Here is a 25,007-nt window from a genome sequence, read left to right as displayed (position 1 = left end):
GAACTTAAACTTGATATATTTTAAGTTGATAAAAGGAAATATGCCGCGGACAAACTTTATGACCCGGTGGACCGTAGTTTGTCGACCCCTGGATTAGAGTTAACCCCTGCAGCGATGGGTTACCTGCCTGGGGTGAATAGTTGGAGCCGAGGCCGGATTCGATGAGTGATTTGTAGAAAGGCGATGAAGGTCCGTCCATTAGGAGAGCGCACACGATGCTCGAAGTAAACACCTGGTCTACATCCGACACCCTGGCAAGCACAATCTAGTGCTTTCATTTTAATCACGTTTTTTTAACGCGTTAAGATTTAGTACACCACTAAAATAAATATTGCTTAACAGAGATGCAAAGCGGGCAATTTTGATTAAGTATATAGACGTTAAACTGTATTAAACGCAAATATTCGAGCAAAATGAATAAAATGTTTAAAAAAAATGTTTAAAACTTGCTATTTTAAAAATAATTTCAGAAAAAAAAAATAATATTTTAGAGGAAATGTAAGTAAAATTTTTTACTGCTTAAAATGCTATTTTTAGTTTTAATTATAAAATTATATATTTACATGATTATCAGGGCTTTTGTTGACACCACAAAGCTAGTTGTAAGCTACACATTATTTTTTCGGTATTGCCAGAGAGGATATATTAACTGAATTGATATAAATTGGGTAAAATATAGTGAATTATCCTGGTAAAATGCGTGATATTGACTTACAAGTTTTAAAAGACACAAACTTGAAAATCGTGAAAGCGTAAACTTTGACATTCTATTTGGTATATCCGTGACATTTTTATCTGAAAAAAATGAATTTCTTGTCTAGCAATCTATATATGCCTTGGTTATACATGCTTTAGTAACGTACATTGGCCACAGGCTAAACACAGCCCAATATGAAAAGTGGCCACGCCTTAAATGTCCTGTATAAATATCTTAGGCCAGGGGTTCTAAACTTTTTTCAACGCGGACCCCTGAATTTATTTTTGCTTCGCGTGGACCACGTTAGGCAAGGAATTGCCAGATATGACGTCATAAATTGACGTCATAATACAAATAAATTTCAGAAATACCCTAATTTTGGTCCAAAAAATGTGAAATGGAGTCTAAATTCATTCAGTGCAAATCCGTTTTATGTTTAATTAAACACTTTTCCCTGAAAAAATGATTACTTCATAAATATACACTAACATGTCAATTTGGCTTTGATGGACCCCCTAAAACTACTTCAGGGACCCCCAAGGGGTTCATGGACCCCAGTTTAAGAACCCCTGCCTTAGGCCAACTTGAAACAAAACTTACTTAGACCAACCACTGTTATTATGACTTTGAAACTTTATTGCGCCGTATATGTCACCAGTTTGCAATTCTGAAGTGTGAGTGGATATCCGTCGTTTATACACGATTTAATTTTACAGTTTGATGTTTTTTGTAGAATAGACAGAATTTTGTTTGAGCAGAACGACCAACAACAAAACTCATTTTAGCCCAAATTATTTATTTAATAAGGTTTAAATTAATAACATAATGGGATTATAGACAACTAGTGACGGCACACAAACACCTCATTACCGATCACGGTGCTTGGGGTTTTATTCCGATGCCCGATATTTTGGGAAAATATATCGCTGTGAACCGATACCATATCGAATGACGTCATTACCAAGTAAAATTAAAACTCTCGATTTTTTCGGGTTGTCTTAGGTCCGCCCTTGATTGACAGTCGTTATAATATTAAATTCTTAAAACTACACGTTTATTAGTTAAAATTTATTGCTTTCCGCAGAGTTATTTCTAAGTTTGTGACAGACCCGCTCTGCCTGTGGGCCAAGGAAACATTTTGAGGTGGGCCACAGACCAATTTAAAAAAGCTAGATTTATTAAGAATTTAGTTTCATTTGTGTCACTATACCTAACTTTACAGGAATAATAGCTTGGGGGGGATTTGAGAAGGAATGTAAATTTATTGTTCAGCCGCAAGTATCTCACTAACGCACGGTGGAATGAATAATCTGTTTTAATATATGTTCTGCTGTTTTTGTTCTAATCCTATTTTGTAGTTCTTTTTCTTTTATCCAAAAATGTATTGAGCCACAGAATTTTTGTGGAACGAAAATGGGCCACGAAGGAAATAAGGTTAGAAAGCGCTGGTTTAACAGTTCAAAACCAAGCCCGCCTTGGTGATTAAGGCATGGTACAGCGATGGTGGTATGTGAAACAGAAAGTAAATATCGCACAAACTCACTCTGGAAGCAGAAAGCTGACAGCGAATGATGTTTGTTTATCTGAGTTCGAAGCTAGTTCGTCGTGTGGACATCTCACTTCAACCGAGCGCTGAAACAAAATAAAAACTAAAAACTAATATAAACAACAAAAAAATCACAGCAAGTTTCTGTAATATTGCTATAACTTAGCTCCAGTTGTTAACCTGTTAAATCTTAAGGTGGAAATATGTGTGTTGGATTCCAAACCATGAGCGGAACACGCAATTTAATTCGGTATATTTATGAGACTTTTTATTAATAGGCAAATCATTCAAAATCAATTAAATAATTTTCAAGGATTTAACAGATGTTGTTTTAAGTTTGAAACCAAACTCACCGGCTTGTTCCACTTTTTCTGCAGCGGAACTTTTGTTTGTGGCTCGATCGCTTCGAACCTCGACATCACTTGAGAGTCGATCTGCTCAAGATGGCCCTCCAGTGGTAGATCACCGTACGTGAAAAAACTAAAACAAAACTGGTGGCGCTTGGATCGTAAAAATAGTGTAACGTTTAAAACAACGTGAAAAATTTGTAAAATTAGTCACAAAAACACGAATTTTTTGGACAAAGTGATAGAAATATGTTCTAATAATTTGGTGAGCTATTTGCCTGTTTATTCCAAAGAGGCTTAAATTTGTAACATTTGCTACCAGGCGTAATATAAATCATCCTACATTTTTTAATTTGTTTAAATATATATATGTTTATTATGTTTTTTCTTTAACGATCCAACAACCTATCCAAGCCGTCTTAAGTTGTACTATGAGCGTTTAACGCATTTTACTCTGAAGAAGGCGGCTTAAAAATGTCGCAAAACGCTAGATAACCAATAAAATTACAGAGGAACTATTTTTGAATATTACTAAAAATATGAAAATATTTCTTAAAATTAAGTGCTTATCCAGTAAATAAACAAACAAATTAAAAAGTGTAATAGTGCAGTCTACATTGTAATAATAATGTCACAAAACATTATAAACTGGTTTTATTGTATTTCATACTTCCGTAAATGTTTAGAGTCCAAAAACGACGAAGGAATTGCGTAAAATAGTTCAACAGTTAGCTTTCAAAGCTAAAGCCACAAAAATGGTAACCGTGAATTTACAAATTTTTTTTAAGTGTTTACTACACATCTGCAGCCTTACAGAGTCACACATGTTTTGATGAAATAAATTCTTCCAAAAAAAAAAAAAATGAAATAAAAATGACAAGTTTTCGACATTTGGGTTAAAAACGCACACGTTGGATCCAATACAAAACAATGTCACTAATATTGGGAATAATAAAATATTTATGAAATGTTAACGTAAAAGTGCAATGTTTTATAAGTTTACCGCCCAACTTTAGATAAACGTTACAAAGCGCGGGTACATTTTATTGTTAATCTATTCTTTTTTAATAATTTTTTTGTGCCTTAGCCAAGCAGTCTGCATTCTGTGGCAGGTGCACACACGCTATTTTTTTAAATCAATTTGTGTGCACACCTGTACTGGCATATTGTGCACTTAAATTGTGTTAGGATTTTCAACCTAAATAAAACATAGTTGCACATGCAAAATTTCTGGACACCCAAAATCTCGGCGTGAAGTGCCATGAAATGCAGACTGGCTAAGGTTTCATAAAACATCTAATAATCATCATTTACCAGCCAACCACCACCATCTGTTTCCATGTCGCAAAATCCCTTATATAATTAACATTAGTTTGTGGAAACAATTAACAAATTACCAATTAAAAGTTACAAGCACCCGACCAGTAACGATGGGTTAAGCCACAGCAGCGGTTATTTCTCTTGTTTGACGAAATACCAACTATTTGCTTCGATCAGTTGTTTAATGCGAGGCTCAAACTTGCCTGTTGTTTTCTTGCTTTTATTTGAATACATTTCTTCGTGTTTTATTCTACCTGAATTTTCTGCACGTGTATTTGTCGTAATTAAAATTTCATATTGATGAAGAAATTTGCAAATGTTAGTTTTAATTTTTTAATTAGTTTTCCTCTGGGAATTAACACTTGTCGCAGCTATGTAAGACACACCAGCATCGATAAGCAAACAAACCTAATTAAATCTTGACCCGACACATAACGGCTTGGCTTGGGACGCCCAGGCGAGTAGCAGCTCAGTATATAAACAGACCAGTGAAAGACGCTCGCCTTAATTCTCCTGCAGCGCCGTTTCTATTAAGGAAGGGTTTCCGCCAAATTTAAAGCCTAAAAGTTACACAAATAAACACCAACTATGATAAGCCAAGAATACGTTGGTGTTTGTACAAGCAAGTAGTTGTAAAACGTTGCCATCAAAATGACGGATAAGTAATAAGCAGGGCGTATTGGCGCACTAGAAGCGGCGTCAGACAAACAACTAGGATCCCAGACACCGATCCAATTACGTCACAGCACTTGTATTTGCTTCGCTCAGAAGTTCTACACCTGATGGGAATTCACCATTAGAGGGTATTTTTAGCTTCTAGTGGTTTCATGTTTTGAAAGATCGACAATAGTGTAAGTTATCTGCATAAAATATTTTTTTTCCTACTCGGCGATGAAGTTGTAGTACGTCACGTCTGGAAAGTTTAGAGCTATGCCAAAATAAAAAGTTTTACCGCCAAAGAAAGATTTTTTATCAACGCTGAAAAAAAACATTTTAGGTGCTTTGTGTTATTTCTCCAAAGTTTTCGCAAAACCAAACAGTTCAGCGACGTCGTCAGTTCAAGAATTAAATAATAACTCCCAATCCATGAAAAGCATCATTCAGCAGCGTTAGTTAATTACAGAGCAAAACAAACCTTATTTTTGAATATTAATTTTTTTTCAATATTTTCCAAGTTCGCGCAGGTAGTTGTGACTGGGTGTACTATATGAGGTGACTGGGTGTACTGTATGTGTCACCAAACAAGCCGGGAAAATAGCCACTAAGCACCCCTGAGTCTAACAAAGTCATTTAAACAAATTTTGGAATGAATCATAGAATTCAATGGTAAACTCGGGAAATTAAATTTAATCATAACACCACCTGCTAAAGCCCAGTGCTAATCTAAATAATGTATACAATTTGCGCAGTTCTTGTTCGTCCGACTTTCGCTTGAAATCTTGGTCAGGTGACATGGTGAGCTCGAGACGGTGATTGTTGTTCTGTGACGAAACAACAAAAGAATACGTCATAAGTTCATAAAGGTTTATATAAGTTTTGGACAATACTGGTTGGAGGTTGTAGTTAGACGTAGAATGTATGTCAAAGCCCATATAGAAGTAGGAAGAATTTTGTGATCGTTTTGAAATAAATCTTAACATAATGACTGGAGGTCGTAATTTCCAATAATTCTTCATTTATTTTTAACATCTGATAAAAAATGTTGCTTTTTGCGGTATAGAACACATGTGTCAAACATGAAGCTTGAATCTACTCGTAAAAAGTGTTTATGAAAAGCAAATTACGTAGGTCATGTTTATTTTTTCGTTGACGCTGAAAGTAGTACGACAAGAAACAAACTGATGCGCGATACGGCCGGAGCAGCGATGGGTCCAATAGACCTTTCCAAATCACATTTATAATAACATAACTTGGTTCCAATTTAAAAAATTGAAAAGGTAATTACCGTGAAATATTGCTCGCATTTTCGTTTCAGAAACTCAGGGTCGTCGTCGATCTTTTTGCGGAATTTCGCGACAATTTGATCAACTTTCAGCGACTCTGTTGGGTCGGCGCCATGTTGCCAGGTCGGCATCAGATTCTGCGGGAAATCAAAGCTCGAATCACCGCGGAATTAAAATATTTGGCTTGATGTTTAAAGCAGGGCTGCGGAGTCGGTTAAAAATAACCAGAGTCTGATCCCGGCACAAAAGTTGAAGCCGAGTTTGACTCCGGCCAAAAAAATGCACCCGAGGCCAAATGTGCGATTTCGCCGAGTCCCGAGTCCGGCCCTGACTTTACAGCCTGTATTCCGCCAATTTACGAAACTCAAATGCGGTGGATATTTAGCAATCCACTTATAGGGGTGCCATATAACTCATCCACACATAATGAGGTTGGAAAATATTCCACCATATGCTATTACACATTTACAATATCAGTTTCCAAATTAAATAGTTCGCATGCGCATGTCGGACCCGGGTAGTTTTACGAAGTCTTACTCGAGTCCCGAGTCCGCAGCCCTGGTTTAAAATACGGTTTCGACGCAAAAAAACAATTACGCTGAATTAAATTAAAGGTGGTCTTCTCCAGTATTTTCTCTGAAAAATTTTCATCCTAAGAAAATATTTCCCAGAACGATTCACAAACTTGGTGAATGATTAGAACGAAATAAAACTAAAATAACAGATTCCACATATCTTGTTGTTGTATTTAATTTTACAAACTTTATATCAAAGTATTTTAATTTTTTTCCGGACTCACGAATCCCATCCCGAGCCCGAAGCGACTGCTCTGGTGTTTCTGCTGCAATTCAACTTGGTGGAGAATCGCGTCGACGCGATCACGTGGAAAACCGTCCCTGTGACGTCATAATAGCATCATAGTTCACAAAAGGAAGAGAGAATATTGGAGCGGTTTAGTTTATACAAGTTTAGCATATAAAAGAAAAACATTTTTTTTTGTCGTTTCTTTTTGTTTTACAAATTAACATATTTTTTTTATAAATTTTCCAAGTGTTATTTTTTCCTTGTGGTGGTACTGGTAAGTAGTACGTTCTAATTAATTGTTATTTATCCCCAAAAACCGGGAAAAAGGCGGGACTGTGTTTGAGTAAGGTTACACAGGAAAACTAATCCTACTCGAATAATTGTAATGTTTTAAAACTAGATTTATTTATTTCTTTATAAAAGAATTTATTTTCAAAAATGGATTTTTTTTCAATTTTTTTCTTTTGTTTTAAACAGGATTTTTTTAAATGGATTCTTTTTGTCATATTTGGCAGCATCTGCAAACACATGATTTTATGATTATTTACCGGGATTTTATTTTCACCGTAACTTACTTTGCAGCTTGCCGAGTTGTTTCCTCGATCAAATCCCTCACTTTCCCGACGTCAGAGGGCGCTAGAGCTTGCAAGCCGATGCTGAACACTGCTTCCCTCTGGTGGCCGTGGTAACCTGTACAACGCGAGCAAAATAAGCGGGAAATTAAAGCTGGGGTCATGTTTGCAACAAGTGTTAGTATTTTAGTTGCTTATGTAATAATATATTTTTGTGAAGCAAATTGTTAAAACCTACGTTTTTAAAAAAAATTTGGGAAAACATTTAATAAAAGAGTTATGACGAAAAAGTTAATGATTTCAATACAAACATAAAGTTAAAAACAAAATTCTAAACTTGGTAAAACGAAAATCAGTTTGTTTGGATGTTATACCACAAATATAATTCACTCTTATCGGAATCATCAGTTTCTTATTTCAAATAAAGTTTTCTGCTTAGTTTGATCGTAATCAATTAATGTGAAAACAGAATCGTTTGTCTTTCACCATTCGCATTCAGACAGATTTAAAAAAAATCTGTATAAATTCAAACAAGCTTGCATATTGTTTTAATTGGTTTACAACAGGGGGAACTAAACTAAGGTCCGCGTGCCAGATCCACTCAAATAGTTAATTAATCGGGCCCATGGTATATTTTCTTAACAAAGGGGAGTACATTTGCAATAATGTGGATGCAATTCAAAGTAAATTTCGATAAACTTTTAAATGGCACGACAATGCAGCTTACTAAGGCTCACCGCAGTTTTTATTGCAATGTTGTTTAAATATCGTTCGTTTAACGATAACCAACTTGTTTGACACAAAGTTTACCTCAGGCCCGCGATTCTAAACCCTAACAGTTAACCAATCCTTGTGGAAAACTTGACTGACCTTTGGTTTACAGTTAACACCAGTTTTTTTTTTTTTAAAAAGGCATTTTAAATAACTATGCAATAAAAATTGTAGTAAACCAGGTTTACAGTTAATTCCCGAAGCGATGGGTTACCTGCCTGGGGTGAATAGTTGGAGCCGAGGCCGGATTCGATGAGTGATTTGTAGAAAGGTGATGAAGGTCCGTCCATTAGGAGAGCGCACACGATGCTCGAAGTAAACACCTCTTCTATATCCGACACCCTGGCAAGCACAATCTAGTGCTTTCCATTTTAGTCACGTTTTTTTAACTTAAACGTGTAGATTCTGTTCACCATTAAAATAAATATTGCTCAACAGAGATGCAAAGCGGGCAATTTTGATTAAGTATATAGACATTAAACTGTATTAAACGCAAATATTCGAGCAAAATGAGTAAAATGGTTTCCAACTAAAAAAATGTTAAAAATTTGCTATTTTAAAATAATTTTAGAAAAACGTAAAAGTTTAGGAGAAATAAGTAATACTCTCTAATGCTCAAAATAATATTTTCTCATTTTAATTGTAAAATTATATTTACAGAATTAGCAGAGCTTTTAGCGGGACAACAAGGCCAGATGTAAGCTACCCATTTTTTTCGTTTAGGCAGGATGCCAGTATCTTGACAACCTTACGGTGACAAGCATTTTGGCCTAAATTATTCTGTTTTTGGCTGAGCTCCTAAATTTAAATGAAGCGTTCGCCCAAGGAATGTATCAACCTTGCTATGTTTAGGCGGCAAACAAGACTATTAATAAGTTAATTAATTAAGAAAAACGTGCGCCTTAGGCGCAAAATTTGTTGTGATATAAACAAATATTATGAGGGGCATGCTCAAATACAACAGGGGGCCTTGGGGTGCACATGTCTGCTTTTCTTACTCTAGCAGTGTTACGGTACACAAAGATAATAGATTAACACTGCTAGAGATTAAGCAATGGTACAGCGATAAATGTTGTAAAATTGACTCTGGAAGCAGAAAGCTGACAGCGAATGATGTTTGTTTATCTGGGTTTGAAGCCAGTTCGTCGTGTGGACATCTCACTTCAACCGAGCGCTGAAACAAAAGAAAACCTGACATAAATAACACCCAAGAACTATGTCGAGCTTCTGTGGTCTTGCTATAATTAGCTCCAGTTGTTAACCTGTTAAATTTAAACGCTAGAAATAGTTGTGTTGGATCACAAACCATGAGCGGAACACGCAACTTAATTCGGTATTTATGAAACAGGGGTGTCCAACACGCGTGCCACTAATGAAAAACGGCACGCAAGCCCCCCCCCCCCCCCCAAAATACAGCCAGTTGTCAAAACAGCTAAATTTGTTATACAGCCAATTGTCATTGCTTATTCACAATACAAAACAATCCTAGCAATTACGACAAATAACAATTACTTCTGATATTATAACACTATACTGCTTTTATATTTTGTATAAAAGTGCTTTTAATATTAGAAAAAAAAAATAGTTGCTAAACTTTGGCACGGGAAGAAGTTATTAGATAAAATTGGCACGCCGGCATGTTTGAGTTGGACAGCCTTGTTATAAGACTTTAATGCGCAAATCATTTTTCTAAAATCCAAGGACTTTTAAAGATCGCAAGACTTTGTGGCAGCCCTGTACAGACGTTGTTGTAAGCTTAAAACCAAACTCACCGGCTTGTTCCACTTTTTCTGCAGCGGAACTTTTGTTTGTGGTTCGATCGCTTCGAACCTCGACATCACTTGTGAGTCAATCTGCTCAAGATGGCCCTCCAGTGGTAAATCACCGTACGTGAAAAAACTAAAACAAAACTGGTGGCGCTTGGATCGTAAAAATAGTGTAACGTTTAAAACAACGTGAAAAATTTGTAAAATTCTTCACAAAAACACGAATTTTTTGGACAAAGTGATAGAAATATGTTCTAATAATTTGGTGAGCTATATGCCTGTTTATTCCAAAGAGGCTTAAATTTGTAACATTTGCTACCAGGCGTAATATAAATCATCCTACATTTTTTAATTTGTTTAAATATATATATGTTTATTATGTTTTTTCTTTAACGACCCAACAACCTATCCAAGCCGTCTTAAGTTGTACTATGAGCGTTTAACGCATTTTACTCTGAAGAAGGCGGCTTAAAAATGTCGCAAAACACTAGATAACCAATAAAATTACAGAGGAAATATTTTTAAATAATATTAAAAATATGAAAATATTTTTTAAAATTAAGTTCTTATCCAGTAAATAAACAAACAAATTAAAAAGTGTAATAGTCTACATTGTAATAATAATGTCACAAAACATTATAAACTGGTTTTACTGTATTTCATACTTCCGTAAATGTTTAGAGTCCAAAAACGACAAAGGAATTGCGTAAAATAGTTTACATAACAGTTAGCTTTTAAAGCTAAAGCCACAAAAATGGTAACCCTGAATTTACAATTTTTTTTTAAGTGTTTACTACACATCTGCAGCCTTACAGAGTCACACATGTTTTGATGAAATAAATTCTTCCAAAAAAAAAAAAAATGAAATAAAAATGACAAGTTTTCGACATTTGGGTTAAAAACGCACACGTTGGATCCAATACAAAACAATGTCATTAATATTGGGAATAATAAAATATTTATGAAATGTTAACGTAAAAGTGCAATGTTTTATAAGTTTACCGCCCAACTTTAGATAAACGTTACAAAGCGCGGGTACATTTTATTGGTAATTTATTCTTTTTTAATAATTTTTTTGTGCCTTAGCCAAGCAGTCTGCATTCTGTGGCAGGTACACACACGCTATTTTTTTAAATCAATTTGTGTGCACACCTGTACTGGCATATTGTGCACTTAAATTGTGTTAGGATTTTCAACCTAAATAAAACATAGTTGCACATGCACAATTTCTGGACACCCAAAATCTCGGCGTGAAGTGCCATGAAATGTTGGCTGGCTAAGGTTTCATCAAACATCTAATAATCATCATTTACCAGCCAACCACCACCATCTGTTTCCATGTCGCAAAATCCCTTATATAATTAACATTAGTTTGTAGAAACAATTAACAAATTACCAATTAAAAGTCACAAGCAACCGACCAGTACCTCGGTTAAGCCACAGCAGTTGGTTATTTCTCTTGTTTGATGAAATATCTATTTGCTTCGATCAGTTGTTTAATGCGAGGCTCAAACTTGCCTGTTGTTTTCTTGCTTTTATTTGAATAAATTTATTCGTGTTTTATTCTATCTGAATTTTCTGCAAGTGTATTTGTCGTAATTAATATTTCATATTGATGAAGAGATTTGCAAATGTTAGTTTTAATTTTTTAATTAGTCTTCCTCGGGGAATTAACACTTGTTGCAGCTATGTAAGACGCACCAGCATCGATAAGCAAACAAACCTAATTAAATCTTGACCCGACACTTAACGGCTTGGCTTGGGACGCCCAGGCGAGTAGCAGCTCAGTATATAAACAGACCAGTGAAAGACGCTCGCCTTAATTCTCCTGCAGCGCCGTTTCTATTAAGGAAGGGTTTCCACCAAATTTCAAAGCCTAAAAGTTACACAAATAAACACCAACTATGATAAGCCAAGAATACGTTGGTGTTTGTACAAGCAAGTAGTTGTAAAACGTTGCCATCAAAATGACGGATAAGTAATATGCAGGACGTATTGGCGCACTAGAAGCGGCATCAGACAACAACTACGTTCATCAGACACCGATCCAAACTACGTCACAGCACTTGCTTTGCGTCGCTCAGAGGTTCTTAACCAGGTGGGGATTCACCATTAGGGGTTATTTTTAGTTTCTAGTGGTTTCATGTTTTGAAAGATCTACAATGGTGTAAGTTATCAGCATAAACTATTTTTTTTCCTACTCGGCGATGAAGTTGTAGTACGTCACGTCTGGAAAATTTGGCGCTATGCCAAAATAAAAAGTTTTACCGCCAAAGAAAGATTTTTTATCAACGCTGAAAAAAAAACATTTTAGGTGCTTTGTGTTATTTATCTAAAGTTTTCGCAAAACGTTTTTAGTGTTTGACGTTACCGATTATTATTGTTCTAGCAGTTTACGTTACCGATTATGTTTGACGTTACCAATTTACCGATTATTTGCCGGTCGACTGGACTTAGGTCGTTTGAACAAATGACTTATCACGGACTTTTTTACTTTTCTATTTTTAAATAAACAGAAACAACTTAAAATTATTACGTCTGGCTACATTAGCTGGCCGATATTATTGTTACGCCACAATGCTTTCCATATGCTATCGTTACGTTGCAACAATTTGCTTAATCCTCTATCGCTGCACAACGCAACACTAGGACGTCACAATGGCCAATTAAACTCAAGCGTACAATAACGTGAATGAACAACTAATCAGCTTGGTTTGGAAAAGTAAGTTGCCTGAAAATTTTATTGCACAAAAAAACTTCTTCTTTAGTAGCGTCGTGTTGATTTTTTTGTTAGTTACTTTGCGGTCCCAGAAAATTGTCTCGCGGACCCAAAAGGACCGCGAACCCACTGCTCTGACACAAATAATGTTTGTTGCTTTAATAATAAAAACGCAGCGGTGGGATTCTAGACCAGCGCTATTAGTTTTAAATAGCAGGAAAAGGTTTCAACGAATATTAAAAAGTTCAAAAAACACGTTGATTGGCTTTTTATGCTTTTTCCCATTTAATTACAATGGTAGTAATTTGGCGCTAGACATCAGTTATGCTAAAAATGTTTACACTTACAACGGTTTCGAAAAGAGTATTGATTTCACGTGTTTACTTTCCAGTTATTATACACCTACCTTGGAAGAACAAAGAACATTGAAATAGAAGAGGCGTTTACCTAACTTCGCAATTGCGGCGCTGCTCTAGAATCCCACCAAAACGCTTATTAATTATGAATATTAATATTTTTTTAAATTTTTATAATTTTTTTTAATTTATAATATATAGGCAATTCTTAGTAAAAGGTTAAAAAACGTTTAAACACTTGCGTACTTGCAATAAAATGGCTGCCGGTTGACCAGAGTTTCAAAATAGCAACTTTAACAATAAAACATAACAAAATTTCTCACCGGCAGTTTCGCTCCAAACAGTTCAGCGACGTCGTCAGTTCAAGAATTAAATAATAACTCCCAATCCATGAAAAGCATCATTCAGCAGCGTTAGTTAATTAATTACAGAGCAAAACAAACCTTATTTTTGAATATTAATTTTTTTTCAATATTTTTTGCTAAAAGTGTGATTGCTGGAAAGATGTAACCAATACAAGGACTGTGTAAAAATTTCAACTTTGTAGCGTCATTTTTAATTGCTTTATGCGAACATTAATTACGAAAGGCGTTTTTTCGAATTTGGGCAGTTATGAATTTTCAAAGAAACAGTAAACACCCAGTCCGAATGAATTTAAACATGATTTATGTCTCATTTTGAATGTGGTGACTCCTAGTTTATATCGTTAAAATTTGAACTTGTTGGCTCAACAGTTAAGGGTTAATATCGCTGAATATTAATATTCATATTTTTGAATATTAATTTTTTTTCAATATTTTACGCTAAAAGTGTGATTGTTGGAAAGATGTAAACAATACAAGGACTGTGTAAAAATTTCAACTCTGTATCGTCACAACTTTCGGAGATATTGCCCAAAACCTATTCCAGCGCGCCAAGTTCGCGCAGGTAGTTGTGACTGGGTGTACTGTATGTGTCACCAAACAAGCCGGGAAAATAGCCACTAAGCACCCCTGAGTCTAACAAAGTCATTTAAACAAATTTGGGAATGAATCATAGAATTCAATGGTAAACTGGGGAAATTAAATTTAATCATACCACCACCTGCTAAAGCCCAGTGCTAATCTAAATAAATGTGTACAATCATCAATAGGTGTGCGACTACATTAGTAAAATAGGCAAATGGATATTTTAAAATAGAAATGAATGATTTTACTATAAGTTTATTTTATTTTTTGAATAACTCTGTAAAATAATTCACCCTAATCAGCAAATGCATCTTGGTAAAATATAAATTTTGTTAATTTGCTATTGTTGCTACTTGCTAGGGCTACTGCAACACTACAAATAACTAACATTAAAAACAATTATTGAGCAACTACACTTTATTGCAGATTTAAAAAAACTTGCTGATTGTAACAACTTTAAAATTATTGAAACTAAAAGAATCTTGAAGACTAAACAAGGTATTGGAGCATAATGGCTGGAGGTTGTAGTTATATGTGTAGCATGAATATCTGAATATCAAAGCCCATACAGAAGTAGGTAGCATTTTGGAAACTTTTCGAATGATTTTTTGACAAAAAGCATGAGCATTAGAGTGAAGCTATATTGTTATGTTGACATTTGTTTAAAGGTTGTTTTTAGAGTTTCACTAGTGGTTCTTTAATGTTTATAGCTCACGCTACACTAAGAAAATACATTTTTTACAAAACAAAATACAATTATAACTTAATGTTGTCTATTGCTACATGTTGAGGCATACTGTAATCTTACCAGTTATTAAATTGATAAGCTGCATTCAAATCGCACAAGAAAGCACATGCTTACTTACATGGCTTTGAAATCTGAAGAATTTATTTCCTAATATTTAAAGTGTTTCTCAGTGTTTTAAAATATCTTCCAGTCACATTGGTGTACAGCTGAAGAGAATCTGGGAACCATTTAGTTAGACCAGTGGTTTTCAACTAAGGTTTCCGCTGAACCTTAGGGTTTCGCGTGAAAAGCACTGAGTTAGACAAATGTAATGTTTTTGTGTGCTTTAATGTTGTTTTGTTGCGTTTAATAATCTCCACTGGTTTCAACCAATAGATGTTCGTCACATCAAACCTCGCTAATAATGTTCAGTGGAGACCTTAACCAACTTACTATTGGCGGATGATTGGAATCTGAAGTGCTGTGGTACAATTAACAAGTTGGTTCAAGCTTTGGATCAATCTGCATAAGTTGCCCAACACAACACACACCTAAACCAGGTGATTTGGAAATAAATAGTTTTCACAACTTTAAGTTTTTATACACACTAAGCAAATTAACAGTCTATATTTAGAAAAACTGGCCAATTGTTAAAAGTTGGTTTGAGAATTTGCACAAAGCAGAGAAATAACAAGCAATGTAAAACTTCAAGAATTTATTCAATTAATAAATAACATTATAAAAGTATTGTATAACATAGAAGTTTGATTCTTAAAAAACAAAATGTACACACAAACACTAAATTTGTTTTCAGATCCAAGCTGCAATGATCATTTCTGGAAACTGAAATGTACCAATGGTTAAAAGAAAGTCGAAACTTTTTTAACATCATTGTTTGCAAATGCATCTCGTCGAGTAATTTGTTATGCACTGATTTTCGTGCAGTTAATTTGAACAATTATTCCCTGTTGGGAGCCATTTGTTGAGCTTGTAGTTTCTATGTAGGTCTGTTTATTTATAACGGCAGAGAATATATTCCTACTGTTTTGTATTAACCAGCTTCTTCTTGTTTCTGATTATATCATTTGTAATTACTCCCTGAGACCGGCCTTGTCTCTCACTGAGGCCAGAACCACTTTCTCTGCTCTCCTTGCTCCCCTCTACTTAACCTTCTGTGATGGAATCAACTGTACAAGCTAACAGCACACCTAGTAGTCGGTAATACACACATGACACGCCCTACAAGTTTATGCTGGAAATGGACAAGTTGTGTGTGAATGTGAGTAATTAATTAACTGATGTTTATTTGTAATAATCAAAGAACAGTTCTTCTGATAATTGTAATTGGTAATCCTCTGGTAGTTGTAATACTGCTGTGTTTGAGAAAGCAGTTAAGTGACGTTTATTTGACAAATAAAAACATTTGGTCAATATTGTTGATAAGCAAAATGAGAGATTTTATTTCACATAACGCCAAACAAATATATAAATGCTGGCTTAGGATTTTGCGCCCGCCCGCTAATGCGAGTGCAATTCGCTCCTGGCGAGATTTTAGCAATCTACCTAACTACTCCTAAACAACAATTTAAAGCTCGTCCTTTTATGAATGTTTATGGTATGACGGCAGCGCGAAACGGTACAGAAAAAAAATAATCTTTTCAACTTTTGTCCAGGCGAGTGCTGATTGGTAGACACATACCCGACTGGCGAGTGTAAATTTCAATTCAAGGCCAGCCCTGAAATGTGTAGTAGCTTGGCAGGGTTGTGAGATGATTATTGTGTTTTTCAGAACAACTTTCCTCCAATTGCTAATCGTGCCTTGTGACTTTGAACACTCGGTGGCGGGGCTGAGCTATAAATTTGCGCGAAAGTTGTGAAACGAAATGTATCAATACTTGTGCTTGTACTAACAGATTGAGCAAGCATTGGCGTATGGTTGTTTCTCGACTCGTTCCCTTCTGAGCCTGCATAGCTCAGTTGGCAGAACGACGGTCCCGGCTTGACCGGAGGTCGTGAGTTCGAACCTCACTGCAGGCTAGTTGTTTGTCTAGCCTGCTCTGCTTGCATCATAGATCAACAGATTTGGTGAAGAGTCTGCAATGGCTTTCGATGTACGTCTGTTGTTTTAAGCTTCACAGGATAATCACGTGCTCATTGAAATGCCAGGAGCAACCCACTCGCCCATCAGAACTGAATCCTTCATATATCTACAACGAAACACAAGTATTGCATAAATAGTCCAAACAGAGAATATGTTGAGAATAATCATGTTTTCTACATGTTCTAAACAGTCTAATTCATGTTTGCTGCTAGCTACAACTGTCTGATTATACTTAAAACTTGCGTATTTATTATTTTCGTTGTAATCAATAAATTTGTCCCGCTTTTTGTTGCTTATGAGTTTTACGATTTGTTTATTACAAGCAGGGCTTTGGAGCAGACGTAAATGTTAAATTGGTCCGGCTCCAGCTCCGGAGCTCACTTATATCATAGGTTAGCTCGAGCTCCGGAGCTTATTGATACCACTGCTCCGGCGCCATTACGGAAAAAACTAAATGTTTAAGGAAGAACGCTTAATTTGCAATATCTAGCGTTTCAAAATAATCACAAACAAAACACCATAATGGTTATTTAGAAAAGGTGGCGCCAAAGAGGCAACAATTCTTCATTTTGTGAAGAGTTGCTGTTAAATTATATGAATTCAGCCATTAGTAGCAGCATAGCATCTTATGAAATACATCGGAACTGGATCTTTGTTTTTAAACAACTGCTCCAGCTCCGTTAAAATGCACGCCTCCGGGGCTCCGGCTCCAAAGCCCCGATTACAAGCAGGTTGTCCGATAATATCGGAGCCGATACCCGATACCAAGTCTTAGTATCGGACATGTAAATTACAAGCAATACAAGATTTATTGTGGAGCTTTTTGTGGTTTGCTTTTACTTCAGTTAAACTGAAAATAAAATTTCGATGTTTCCTAATATTTTTATAACAGCGCACTGCACTATGACGTAATAATGGCATACTTGTATAGGAATGCAGGCCGGAAGTTGATTTAATTATTATCAGTGCTGACTTGAAGCCACAAACCGTAAGTTGTTACCAAGCCCCTATAAAGATATGCAACTATAAAACTCATGTAATAAAAAATACAGGCAATTTAAGACAAATATCGGTACACTTCCAAAATTTCGCGCTCGCTTCGCTCGTAAGGTGAGCCGCCACGTTTTCATACGTCTCTAAGTGCGCCCCCAAGTAAATAAGGTTAAGAAACACTGGATTAAATGAACGAAACAAGCACACAGTGTAGTTTGACGTCATACATGCGAAATAGTGCACATTATTTTTTTTAGCCGTATTTTTCTCTGGCACTTCATCCTATAACACGCGTCAACAAATTGATTAAAACTTATATGAAGTGTTCACTTCTTGTTTGTTGACGAACAAATAATACTGTAGCGAGCAAAGGGCGCTAGAGTCGAGCACAAGATTGTCTGGGTGACTCGCTGCTCTGCTCCACATAACCACCTTGTGTAACCCCGAGGTCACAACACACCTTGGGCTTCTATTGCTTTGAACGGCGTCTATGAAACATTTTTCAGGCAACGCGCCGTTTGGTTGAACCCAGGTAGCGGCGCAGACTCTGTAAAAAAATTCATCAAATAAATTTTGCGGTTTTGAAATACAAACCTTAATTTTACAAACCTACAATATTATTGTGGACGAGGTTGACATAAATAACGTTATGTTCAAATGCCTTTACAATTGAGTAACTTCACAGTAGCTTTAAAACACAGAGAGAAACCATTATTCCAGTGACGGATAAATGTGGGGCACTGCATGAACAACAAAGTGTAATTTTTTGACTATTTTTATCTTTTATGCCCAAAAGCGTTCGTCTAACCACACACTATAAAATGAAAACTTGTGCAACTTAAACGATATAAAGGCGTTTTTCACGCTGCACGCGAGTGTTTTCAGTTTTAAAAAATACATCGCTTTCAAAAAGATTTGTGAAAAATATGTCACGATTTGGCGTAACATTGTGGAGGCTTGAAATTATTTCCCAACTCAAACAATATCCTGGATCCGCCAATGCAATGCACAACCAAAGAAACTTTCCATCGTATCCCAGTTTAAGAACGTCGGCTCCAAAGGTTGCTGGCACAATATAACATTCCGTCACTTAATACTTTTACGTTACAGCGCCCTCTCCTAATTCCTGATCCACAACACAATAGTCCTTTTTAAACAGCTCAAGTGTGAACAAGGCGCGATGAATTTGTCCTGATGCAAACCACACCTTGAGTTATTGTACCTTGAACTAACGTATCTCACAAACAGACCCTGTCCGATGGATTTTGTTTGGACATGACGTCACAAAGTTACGTCACACCGGATGTATACACAAGTAACCTTAGGAATGCTGAGATTATCGTTGAGCGTAACGGCCCGTTTACACTACAGCTGCACTGGGAGAGTATTTTAGTTCAACAGGCCTACAGGCGGTAGAGTCGGAGCCGGACTTAACATAATGTTTTCGGTCGGAGTCTTGCCTTTCTTTTCGTGTTTTGACTATAGTATTGGTTTAACGACTACACAACACTGCTTATCACCACCGGAACGATCAATATTTAGCGGCGCCCTCCCTTACGCTAAAGCACACTTTACCTTGGAAGCCTGGAAAAAATAACTTTTGGAAATTTTATTCATTTGTTTGTTTGGACACAGTCATCAAGTCATTTTGTATCGTATGAGGACGCGATACTTATTATGCAAAATATCGCGTATCAAAATAAAACATCAGGTATTCCTAAATGGAAGTAACAAAATGTCCAATGGATTTATATTACCTCGCCAGTGAAGCAACTAACTGTAGAACAACACGCATTTCTATGCGACTTACTTGAAACCAGGCGCGGATCTAGGGGGGGGGGGGGGGGAGACAATTTAACGTGACGTCATATATCTAAGTCTATACGTGGCGTTATAATAACTAACCCGTTGCACACAATTTGTTTATTTTGTTAATGTTATAGATTGGAGAGTTGTTACTTTCAATACAAAAACTGTTGCGATGTTATCAATTCGCGCAAAACGAAAGACGCCTTTATATCGCTAGAGCTTTTGGTTTCCCAAAACTTTTATTTTCGATGTTGTGATAGGTCGTACGACGCCTTTGGGACAAAACAATTTGTCAAAATTAGCATTGAGCAACATGATAAGAACAATTTCCAATATACCTAGTTGAAATGGTTTCTGTAGTGTACACATCCAAATATAAAACACTTCCTGAAACATTTTCCCAGGGTAATTTAATCCACTCAACATAATTAGATTTTCGCGGAGGGCTAAATAAAATTAAATATACTTAGTTAAAAAGGCCTAAAAATAAAGTTTGGATGATTCACGTGAAGTTAACTGTTTAACCACCTTTACAATAGCTCGCGTGATTAACAGGCGGAAATGAGTAAAGGCGTTGGAGGCCAAACTAAATGGATGGAGCCTTAACGTCATTTCCTTTAGATTAGAACAGGAAATACTTAGCAGTCCGCCTTCAACAAAGAGCTTGCGTTTGGTTGTTGCCTGCAGTTTGGTGCAAGCGCTTTACTGCTGTACTGAGGTGAACGCGAAATGTTGTGTAGGTATATGAGCTGAAATATCAGGTTACTTTACAACGTACAAACCTTAAATCAATCGATCTAATATCGTGACGTAGTAATGTGACATGTTAAGCTTAACATGAACATACCCAGTCTTGTTTGAACGGCTTTGTGTAAAGTTAAAGTTGTGAATTCATTTGTGATATACCATAGCGAATTACGTCATATATTGTGACGTAGTGATATGTTAAGCTTTACATGAACATACCAAGCCTTGTTTGAGCAGCTTTGTGTAAAGTTAAACTTGTGCGAGTGAAAATGGCCGAAGCAGCCGAAGCCGAAGAGGAGATTGCTGAAAATGTTCAAGATATTACCTTGGTGAGTTTTGTTAACCTCAGAGTTGAAGGTAGAAACTTTACTTAAGATTTTTACCCGAAGATTTCCAAACGTGACGTCAAAAAGTTACGTCATAACGAGCGTCTAAAACAAGTGACCTTAGGAAACCTGAGTGCATCGTTCAGCGTAATGCAAAAATATTCAACCCATTCTTAGTTTTAAAAACTTTCAGGAACAAAAAGAAAAAAGGGTTAGTGGCCTGTAACATTATTTTACTGGAACGCCGTTCCAAACCGTTCCTGTTTACTTTCACCACTGGTTAAACTTGAAACAAAATATTTCGTGGCAACTTTGTGGAAACATACAGTTAGGTTTTGTAGGCTTGCCATGGGTCCCGGTTTCAAGGCCTTGTCCCGGTGTCCCGCCCGGTTAATCAATTTGTCCCGGATTTTTCAATTTGAGATTTACAAAAAAAAAATAAAAAATGTAAAAACTCTTGAGTTAGTCATTTAGCAATTCTTGTTCAAAACTAAGTAACACTTTTTACTTTTCATTTTTGGTTGGTAAGGCTGTCAAAATTTTTTTTGTTTAACATAAATTAATTATTTTTCCAGCGGGTTTTAAGAAATATTTTTCTGGGGTTGAGGTTGCTGGGGCTAGTTTCTTTCTTGTTTATGATAAGTAAAAATATGTAAATGGATATTAACCGGCGGGTGCTGGGTGATATCTTTTTGTTGAAGGCAAGCGAGCGCCGTCGCAATCCGGTCACCGTTAAGCAAGTTTTATTTTCAAGGATTGTTTTCAAGTATGACGCAGTTTGCTGTCGGTATTATTTGCTTGAATATTACGCAAGTCTAAACAATTGCTGTTACAACTTAAAGTTTAACGTTTGGTAGTAATTCTGGATCGATAAATGTCGCTGGTTTTCAGCATTACAAATCAAATTGAAGTTATAACACACTGATTGCCTTAATATAAATAGGTTTTAATGTTTCCAACTTAAGACATATGTTTAAAAACCTTTTGATGTCTGTTACCGCGCAACATTTAGGTAGAGTTCGCAAAATTTCGAATTTCATGCGGCGGTTTCAATAGCAAACAATTGTTAGTTCCAAACTAGATTTACTTACGTTGGAGGCAGTATGACACCAGGATTACGTATTTGCTGAATATCACGCAATGCGAACCATGGCTGCTACAACTTAAGGTTTTACGTTTGTGAGTGGTTCTCTATCGATATACGTCAGTGGTTTTCGTTACGTTAAAGATGTTTGACGTGCTTAGCTGTTGGGTATTTAATCGTTTCATTTCAATTAAGCACACATTATTTGGAATTTTGTTTCAACAAAATGTAAAATGTTAGTTTGCGAAGACGAACATTTAGATGTTTCACAGTAACGCAGATAAATACGATAATTTATAAAACGCCATACGATTATAACACGCCGATTTAATGCTGCTCCCACACAGGCCAAAGAATGTGACTCCATTTGTGGGGAATCATTTAGTTAACCCATTTCAGGAACAATAAGAAAAAAATAGTCAATGGACGACCAACATATATGCTGTATAACAATTAACTATTAGAGAAATTAAAATGTTTTGTTTAGAAAAAATTAAAATGTTTACCACTTTACACACTAGTTAGCACTCAAGCCAGGATATTACGCTATTCGTAACATTACTTTTTAGTAACATGGTAAATTACCTTTTTAAATCATCGGCAATAACACGCGGCTCAAGCAAATGACGCAAAGTACAACATAATGTTATAGTTTTAAGAGGCCAGCTTGATGGAATCTTGCATTTTGTTTAACCTATACTCTAATGATTTGACCCGGGGAATACGAATTTGTTATAGACATAGCGCCTTCGCCAATGTACGGCCTAATGTTGTTGTAGTTTTTACGAGGCCCGCATCTTACTTTAATTCTACAAAGTATTTATCCGAATCATTTTTTTCACAATACAGAAAATCACTTTCGGTTACAAGTTAAATTACTTAGAGAAACTAACCTTCTAAATAGAGCCCTGAAAAATACCCGCTGACAAAATATAAAACAACCGCAACCCCGTTAAGTTAATTACCTGCATTAAATTATTTTGTAGTAGGTGTACATTAAGTTTATTTGCGATTTTCAATATGCGTCCCGGATTTACGTTTCTACAAAATGGCAAGCCTAGATTTAGATCTTATTAAGACTTTGTTTCGTCTATTAGCTATTAATCCTATTTCTAATTTTATTCCGATGTTAATGTTATTTAGATTTCGGTCGTATTGCTTTACATTGATGTTAATGTTTTCATTTGAACAGAACAACGCAACTATTTTCCCTGGAGCAGAAGTTCACGTAACGCAAAATATCAACGTCACAGAAGTGACGCAAAATACCTACGTCACAGAAGTACGTAACGAGTACCACGTTCAAAACATGGTCGCGGGTGACGCCTACTTCGGTAACCTTGGCAACGTTGTTGAAGCAGATGACGTCACTGCACGAGGTGAGGAAACGAATTCAAAAGTTTTCCGATATAACCTTCCTTCTGTTATGAGTATGTTTCGCCCGTTTTAGGAAAATTTATTCAGTTAAAAGCGCAATTCAAAGTATAGCCTACCATGTTGTGGAGTGTGAACTTACAAAATCGAAAAAAAAAAAACAATTTCTCTTTGGAGTTTATAATTATAAATGCCATCAAGCAATATGCGAATCTCTGTTCTGCGCCTATTGCGTCACGTATCCTTTACATTTGTATTTTTCGTGTGGAAGTAGCAAAAGTATTGCATATTAGCACAGGCGCTGGTGGTCCCTGTGATGTTTGCAGCTTATTGTGGTAAAATGTCCCCACTATACTATTAATAAAGGATACAGCCCGCTCGGATCCAGCAATTAAAACAAACGCTTATTGCCGGCGCCAAATCGTCCTCGGTTAGGTTGTGTGGCACTTGTGATTTTATAGATCTGTCGAATATATTTGAACTCAGTGACGTGCGGCGAGGTTCTTAGATGGTGAGGCACTAACTTTTTTAAGTCACGTTTAAAATAAATTTTATTTAACAACCACAAAGCGATATCGTATAGGTACTAAAAAAAAATTAAAAGCATGCTTTCACATTTATTTAAAATTTATAAACAAGAGACGAAAGCAGAAACGTAGGCTGCCAATCCCTCTGAAAGTTGCAATGCAAACCTTTTGAATGTGGAACAAGTCTCAGCTGAGATACTAAATCTTTCCGCAAGAAGTCACTGTACATCGGGGCATTTTCCCCTATCACACTTGACAACATTTTTTAACATTTTTTATTCACTAATTAAACAGATTCAAATAAAATGTTTTCTAGTTTTAGATAAAGCAAAGCTGTTGATAACTTCACCGCTGTCTATTTTTTTCCAAATCTAGAGTAGAGCTAAGGCATGCAACCTATTTTGGTCCATAGACAAACGCATTTGCTTCAGTACTCTTTTGACTAAAAATGAGCGTTCCCCTGAACCATTAGTAATCATCAGACAAAGATTCATCCTTAATACAACAGATACGTTAGAAAACGCAAACATGAACTTATTTTTATTAATCAAATTGCACCTCTTTCTTCAAATTCGTGATATTGGGGCTTAAATGTTTGAACAAAATTATTAGACCCTGAAGCAAATTTGTCGCCATTACGAACTTTTGATGAAGGTGAATACACCCAATCGCGTTTTATTATTTACGATTCAGTTGTTCTCACCAAAATAAGGACTCGGTTAGTACAAAGCCGTTTGGATTTATAGCTGGTAATACATGCCTCTGAAGTAAAAAATCGATACAAAGATGTTCCCACTTCACGATGTTCAGGTATTGTAACAATCTGGCTGAGTCAAACATAAGTTAATTAAGGTAGCTCATTGTGGTTTGTTTTAGCATTGTTTTTGAATAGTAGCTTAATATGTGAAGTAACAAACACGCAATGACGTCATAAGCTTACGGTCCGATGGCCTCAAAATAGACAAGATGTGGTGGTGGGAACACACAATAAGGCCTAAAAAGCAACAATACCTAAAGCAGAAAAATCTATAAAACCAAAGTAATAAGACCTACGACATAATAAAGCAAAATACGCAGCAATATCCAGTACAGCATAAGATCAAAATCGTCTGAATAAGACCTAAATCTGCCGGAATACGTCGTAAAATCAACCGAATAAGGCAGGGGTGCCCAACCTTTTTGGCTTCTTGTACCCCTTTGTCAGCGTTCTTCGTACCCCCAAATAATTCTGATGGAATTTTTCAAATATATAGTGCTAAATGACTTTGCTTTTATAGCACCATTAAAAGTTAAACTGGTATTTTACTAAACAATTCAAAAAAAATCAGAAATAAATTGAATGTCGGTTATTTAGTTTGTCACTTCTTAGTTAGATATTTGTTGCTTCATTAATAAAATTCGCTCAAACGGTGGTTCGATTATACTCAAGACAACAGACTGCAGTTAAAAATGCATTGTTACAAAACGATGTGGTTTCTTACTAATTAACAACAAGTATTTGTAGATAATTGTTGTTTTATTTCAAAGCAAA

General features: G+C 35.9%; 1 protein-coding gene across 1 annotated transcript in view; it reads right to left on the bottom strand.

Moving 5' to 3' along the window:
• The window catches only part of LOC146134792 (presequence protease, mitochondrial-like), a 96,312-nt gene extending 86,474 nt beyond the window's left edge, over positions 1-9,838 (bottom strand). The window contains exons 1-10 of the mRNA XM_083395648.1: positions 9,773-9,838; positions 9,086-9,174; positions 8,215-8,342; positions 7,233-7,347; positions 6,653-6,749; positions 5,856-5,990; positions 5,309-5,391; positions 2,597-2,723; positions 2,241-2,329; positions 124-251 (exon numbers count right to left, since the gene is read on the bottom strand). Of these exons, the coding sequence (XP_083251774.1) occupies positions 124-251; positions 2,241-2,329; positions 2,597-2,723; positions 5,309-5,391; positions 5,856-5,990; positions 6,653-6,749; positions 7,233-7,347; positions 8,215-8,342; positions 9,086-9,174; positions 9,773-9,838 (1,057 nt within the window). The remainder of the gene's footprint in view (positions 1-123; positions 252-2,240; positions 2,330-2,596; positions 2,724-5,308; positions 5,392-5,855; positions 5,991-6,652; positions 6,750-7,232; positions 7,348-8,214; positions 8,343-9,085; positions 9,175-9,772) is intronic.
• Positions 9,839-25,007: the final 15,169 nt, after the last annotated feature.

This window comes from Ascidiella aspersa, chromosome 8 (assembly GCF_963924565.1).
Source record: "Ascidiella aspersa chromosome 8, kaAscAspe10.2, whole genome shotgun sequence".
In the NCBI taxonomy this organism is placed as follows: Eukaryota; Metazoa; Chordata; class Ascidiacea; order Phlebobranchia; family Ascidiidae; genus Ascidiella; species Ascidiella aspersa.
Note: the sequence above shows the minus strand (reverse complement) of the source record. Positions and strands in the feature narration are given on the sequence as shown.